Source organism: Solanum lycopersicum, chromosome 6, assembly GCF_036512215.1.
Source record: "Solanum lycopersicum chromosome 6, SLM_r2.1".
Classification (NCBI taxonomy): Eukaryota; Viridiplantae; Streptophyta; class Magnoliopsida; order Solanales; family Solanaceae; genus Solanum; species Solanum lycopersicum.
In genome coordinates, this window is record NC_090805.1 from 45,202,775 (window position 1) to 45,209,328 (window position 6,554).

The window sequence follows — 6,554 nt, forward strand, 5'->3', positions numbered from 1 at the left end:
AAGACAAAAGAGATTTGGGCAGGGAATATACGGTTGTATAAAATTGTATAAAATGAGAAAGAGAGAAATTATATAGAATTTGAACTTTTATAAAACGAGAAAAAGAGAAAGGCAAAAGAAACAGGGGAGTATTTTTATTGTATAATTATAAGTGTATAGGACGAAAATATATGTATTTGCATGTGTATATATAATTTTCTCCCGCTTTATACAAAAAGAAACACAATTTATACATTTCACTTCTGTTTGTATAATCGAGAGAGGCGAGAGAGATTAGGAATAGTGGCGAGCGAGATATGAGAGAGGGGACAAAGGAGACAAAAATATATGTATGTATACAATTTGTTTTGCTTTATACAAATAGAAACAGATTTTATACACTTGCATTTGTATAAAAGTGAGAGAAAGTGAGCGAGAGAGGTGAATGGCGAGCGAGAGTTTGAGGGAGAGAGATGAGTGACAAACAGTTTACTACGAGACACAATTAAATTAAAGGATGATTATAGCAATTAATTTGATTCATTAATTTGCCATTATATATAATTTTCCTTCAAAATATTGTATCTTCATATTTATTATATTATAATTAAATAAATTTTAAAATAATGGATATTTTGAATGCGTACCATGCTACTTGTTTTAAAACAAACTCTTATTGAAAAATTTAAAACAAAGATATTGTTATATTTTCAATTAAAATAGACAATTATTTAATCAAGTGATCCAAATTTGACACGCTTTATTAATTTATTAAGAACTACAACTACTTTTTAAGCTATATACAATGAACAATCTTACATCTATAAATATGATAATCTAAAATTTAATTAGTTTGACCTTCTACACCACTTATTAAAGAAGATGGAGTAGGATAAAGATTCTCATTAGCCATATAATTCTTAATTGTACATTTTAAATTGCGTATCTTGTCATTTTAATTGTTTTATTTTATAAAAAGAAAGAAAGAAAAGGGGCAAAAGTAAACTCCTTGGCATTATCATAATATATATAAAATATTAAATTTTGAAAAATAATTTAAAATAAATAGTTAATATTTAAAAGTAGTACGGGTTGTTTATCCAAATAGCAAAAAATATGGATACAACAAGTGAATGTTTTTTTATTAAACCAAAAAAAAAACAAACAAAGTTTTGAAAATCAGTTCTTTGGCCCTGAAAATTTAAAAGTGTAATTCAAATTTAAAAATCAATTTATAACTTATTCTCTAACTTTTAAAATAATTTACAGTACATTTAATTATAAATATTATTTTACATATCGTAAAAGTATATCAATTAACATTAATATTAATATTATTGGACTCGTACATATATATATAACATGAATTATCACCGCTATTTATTATTTTATATTTATAAGGAGTAAGTAGGAGCCAATCGGAGAAAATTGCACAAATAGAATATCATAAAGGATGATTTTTTTTTTTAATTTTTGCTTACAATTTTTTCTAAAAATCTTTTAACTTTTAAAAAACTCGTTACTTATCAAGCATAATATAGCAATTCGTGTTTTCAATTTAAAAAATGTAAATATATACTTATTTATTGGATTAAGAATGATTCTTTACAAAGTAGAGGGAAAAAAAAACAAAGATTAATACTAACAATTTTTAACAAAAAAATCGTAACTTATAACTAAGGTAATACCTTAGAGATTGAACGAATCAAAGTTTTATTCATCTTAGTTAGTAGTCAATTGAGTAAGTTTATTAAACTAATTAGAAGTATTTCAAACTTTTATCTCATATACAGAATAAATTTAAACACGAAAAAAAATAATTCAGCCTATACAATTTTCAAAAGTTATTTAAAAAATATATATGTCGTGCAAGGTAAATTAGAAGTAATTAATAGCCATTATATTAAAATTCCAAATTTTCTTATTGACGCTTCTTCTAGTACTAGTATACTTTTTTGCAAATTATTTGATAAAGATATTCCTAGTATACAGGGTAAAACAAAAAATATAATAAATTGTTTCAAAATATATTATTAAATAATTTGATTGCGTAAATAATTTTCGCACCGTGCAATTTAACATATAAGTTGACTATTACAAATTGTTTTAAACTATTGAAGAATATTATAAAATTAAGTTGTCCTGTACCATTAATCATAAATCTGTATTATATTGTACATTCAATAATCAAGCATAATAGAAAATTGATTTACCTATTATTATTTTTTTCGAAAAACATGGTGCATGCATCAATGTTAAGTACAGCTGTGTAAATCTCCATTTTTTATAATTTAATTTTAATAAAATATGAAAACTTCATGGACAAAGACCAATTATAATACGTTGAAAATTAGAATAAAGAATAACGTGGGCAATTGTCTACGAATCTTTATATAAATGAAGCGAGCTTAAGCTTTAATTTCATTTAATTCCTTCTGTAGTTCTTATTTCTCTCATAATTTTGCCTTCGTCTTCTCAGCACCAATCTCTCAATTAATTATTTTGATAAAATATAGGTCTATTTGATTTTCTGAGTTACGTTGAAAGCCTCATCACCTCCCTCAATTTTTCTTTTATTTATGCGTTTTAACTTTGAGTTGCATTGAATTAAGTTAGATCGAATGGAGAGGGATTTCACGGGGTTGACAGTAAAACAAGAAGTCCTTGAAGAACCGGCCACGGATCCAGCTGGTATGTATATACTCCCTCCATTTTAATTTTGATTTTTTACTTAATATGTTGAAGACTATAAAAATATCGAAGACTCTTTATATCTTTAGTCTAATATCATAAAATTCAAAAATATTTTGTAATACTTGAAACTTCGTATCAAGTCAAAAACAGCAGTGTTATCATTTCTGCTCCTTCATTTATTTTTATGATGTTTGTTGTGTAAGCTTGTGAATACTATGGTTTTAGTGTATTATTAGAACGTTGGATTCCTTTTAACGTGATTTGCTTTTGCATTTTGGCTGAGTTGGATATAGTACATTAGCAACATGCACCTATGATCTACCTTCTCTTTATTTTTATTATTATTAGTCTATATAGTTAGCTAATACAAAATTATTATAAAATTTAAGTTATATCATACATATATGTAGTGCATTTTAATGATTGCTATAACTAAGTTAATCTGTTTAAACTATAGGAGATTACAGATTATCTCTTTTTCGTATAATTATTCATGAGTAAATGCCATTTTTTTTAGTAACTTATGACCTTTATTTCATTTTTCTTAACAAATTAAAACTTTTACGAGGAAACGTTAGATAACAATTTAATGTTTGCTCATAAGGTTGAAAACTAGGAGTCTTACAAGAAAGAGTCATTTCCAAAGGCTATCTATATATTTAGCATAACTTATAAAAATAACGACATAATCTAAATAATGAAGGAAAAGTAATAATTAAGTAAATCAACTTTTAATCTGTTATATAGTTAATAGTATCATATGATAAATTATTTATAATTATTATCCTATAAGAAATAATTGATAATATTATTATATTAATATTTCCCGTGCGTAAAACCTAAACTTATATTCTTATATTAAAGAGACGTGTTGATGAGCAGCAATAGCATAAAGTCGCCTAATATTGTACATATTTTTTGTTTTTCAAAGTCAATCAGTTTAAGTTTGATCATAAATTATTACAATAATTGATAATTCAAGATACTTGAAAAATTTATAACAAAAATATGATCAAAGATAGACTTTTTGGAATCTCGAAATCCAAAAAAATACCACATAAAATGAGACAAAGTGTGTAATCAAATAAATGAGGAACTTTCACATATAGCAACTCAAAAGTAAGCTAACTATTCTCCATAGTTATAGTTTGATAATTGCAATTCGTAGCTACACGTTGTAGGGAGGAGAGAGGCGAGCGAGACTGGGAGAGAGAGGAGAGAGACGAGCGAGAGATGACAGAGAGTGGAAGTGGAGAATTGTATATGTATATGTATATCAATTAGATAATTGTATATTATACATATATATTCATATATATGGCAAGTGAGATTAAGAGAGGGAGGAGAGATACGAGCGAGATTGGAAGAGGAGGAGAGAGGCTAACGAGCAGAGGCAGAGCCGGAAATTTGGATAAGCGGGTTCAAAATCTGAAGAAATAGACATACAAAATAGCCGAAAGGGGTTCCACATCTACTATATATACCTAAAAAAATTAATTTTAACCATATAAAAATGATATAATTTTCTGCCGAATGAGGCCCTAAATATACTGTGGCTCCGCCACTGCCAACGAGAGAGGGCAGAGAGTGGGAGAGAGGTGAATTATATATGTATATCGGTTAGATAATTGTATATTATACCTATGTGTTTGTATATTCTGGCGAATTATATATATACAAACGTGACTAATTATACAATCTCGAAATCAATCCACGTAATTAATGTATAATGTTAGTTGCGAATAGTAATTATAACTACGATAAGTAATTAAATAGAATAAATTTAGTTAATCATCTATTTTTTCCTAACATGAATTAGCAATAAACAACAATTAAGCAATAACAATAAACAATTACGTCTTGGCCACCACTAGATTTAGAATGCAGAACAAACACATAAAATATATTAATATCACTGTTTTGACCAGATCTTGCTTTAATTATAATTTATTATCTCCCATCAGATGCACTTAACAGGCTAATTTTAAAATCCACAGACATGTTCACCCCCTCTTCTTCAGCTATACGTTTGACTAATATTATAAGAAAATATAGAATTAGAGCAAGATGTGGTCAATAATTGGTATCCATCTCACTAATTTCACATTGTGATATGGTATCACACAGTCAAATATCTACTAAATTTAATATTTTAAAGTGTACTTTGTTAACACTGTCATTTTAGATATTAATACACTGGTGAATAAGATCGTCCAATCCTAAAAGAATACATTCTATTAGCCTCGGGTACTTGAGAGAAATAATTTCCTTAAAAACATATTATGTATATATTCAATTAACTGCTTTTTTTATTTGAGAAAAATGTTATCTATTATTTCTATTTGTTTCAAATCCTCTATTTATTTCTTCACTAATTTTAAGGTTTTCACTTTGTAAGTATTGTTTATACGTTATTATTTCTTATCAAGTTCTTCAAAACTATTATTCTGAATATCTTAGAAATACAGGATCAACAAGTTCGGTAATGCATTGGTCATATTCTAACAAGGCTCATCCTCAATACCACCTTTCTTTGAAGGACCAAGAGAATATTATTATTAATAATAATAATAATAATAAGCCTAAGATTGGTTTCGAATCTCTTGCATCAGCTGGATTAGTGACGATAACCACAACTACTGAACTATTTGACACAATTCATAGACCATATACTACTCAATTTGGTGCACATCATGTCCCAACACGCAATGGTGTTGTGGGCACCACTGAATTGAGGTACGTTACGCAAATTCAATTTACGAAATTATCAACCGTTTCATTTTATATAACACAATAATTATAACATACTTTTTTTTATAGTCGTAATTGGAAAATGTATGTACTGCAGGGGTACACCTAGACCATCACCAGGACCTGCTCAATTGACCATGTTTTACGCTGGTTCTGTCTGTGTTTACGATAATATTTCACCAGAGAAGGTATATCCTATCGACTTGACACAAATCAATCAATTTTTATTTTGTTTGATTTTAATCAGAAATTAATTATTCTTCGATCGATATTTCAATTTCAGGCTCAAGCTATTATGTTACTTGCTGGAAATACACCAATTAGTACAACAATTCGAAATTCTCCTTCTCTTGATCATCATCATCATCATCATAATAATAATAATAATAATAATAATAATAGTACAAATGAAACAACAATTATCAGATCAATCGGAGTCCTAAAATCCCATGAGCTATCGAAAATTGTTACTTCTCAAGAATCTCGTCAACCTCCCAATCATAACTTATCAGGTACGTACGTATCTACATCTAATTTTGGCGTGGTTTATGAGGTAAAAGATTTTTTCGAGCACAATATTGATAGCCTTTTTGTTTATTTTGTACAGCTGTTCCTCAGGCTCGCAAGGCATCCTTGGCTAGGTTCTTGGAGAGACGCAAGGAAAGGTTAGAGTTTTAAGTTTTATATACTGACGTGTCAATAATATTCAAAACTATAGCGGTAGCATCAAAAAGTGCTCTTTTTAATCGCTGTGGTATCTGATAAAACATATTTCAGGGTAGTGAGTGCATCACCATATGGAAATGGCAAGCAAAGCTCACAACATATGATGAACTTTACAATAAATTCCTCAGGCTCAAGTACTTCACTTCCTGCTGCAAATTAGTGTATGAATTATTGAAGACCATGCATGACAAAATAGTTAATGTTGAAGATTGTAGTAATATTACATTGTAATTCTCTTTTATTTTACCTTCATGTATACTTTAATTAATTATCGCTTAGATATGACATTGATTATTAATTATTATAGATATTTTTGTCCTTGTAATTGTGATAGGTAGGAAGCCAATTTCATCCGAAAATACTATAGGTGTTTAAAGAAGTTTCTTTTTTTTTTCTCTTTCAAA

The 6,554-nt window shown here is 27.8% G+C and overlaps 1 protein-coding gene across 1 annotated transcript; it reads left to right on the forward strand.

Annotated features, from left to right (window-relative positions):
* The first annotated feature begins 2,399 nt into the window (after positions 1-2,399).
* LOC101263620 (protein TIFY 6B-like) lies at positions 2,400-6,554 on the forward strand. The gene is made up of 6 exons (XM_010324324.4): positions 2,400-2,670; positions 5,142-5,409; positions 5,522-5,612; positions 5,708-5,936; positions 6,032-6,089; positions 6,202-6,554. The coding sequence occupies exons 1-6, from the start codon at positions 2,601-2,603 to the stop codon at positions 6,308-6,310; spliced, it is 825 nt and encodes a 274-aa protein (XP_010322626.2). The 5' UTR covers positions 2,400-2,600; the 3' UTR covers positions 6,311-6,554.

What these genes read in the sequence shown, in the direction of transcription:
- LOC101263620 (XM_010324324.4), top strand. Translation starts at nt 2,601, where the DNA reads ATGGAGAGGGATTTCACGGGGTTGACAGTAAAACAAGAAGTCCTTGAA. An exon ending in ACCGGCCACGGATCCAGCTG is followed by an intron (nt 2,671 to 5,141) that starts GTATGTATATAC and finishes TTAGAAATACAG; the next exon opens with GATCAACAAGTTCGGTAATG. An exon ending in TTGGAGAGACGCAAGGAAAG is followed by an intron (nt 6,090 to 6,201) that starts GTTAGAGTTTTA and finishes AACATATTTCAG; the next exon opens with GGTAGTGAGTGCATCACCAT.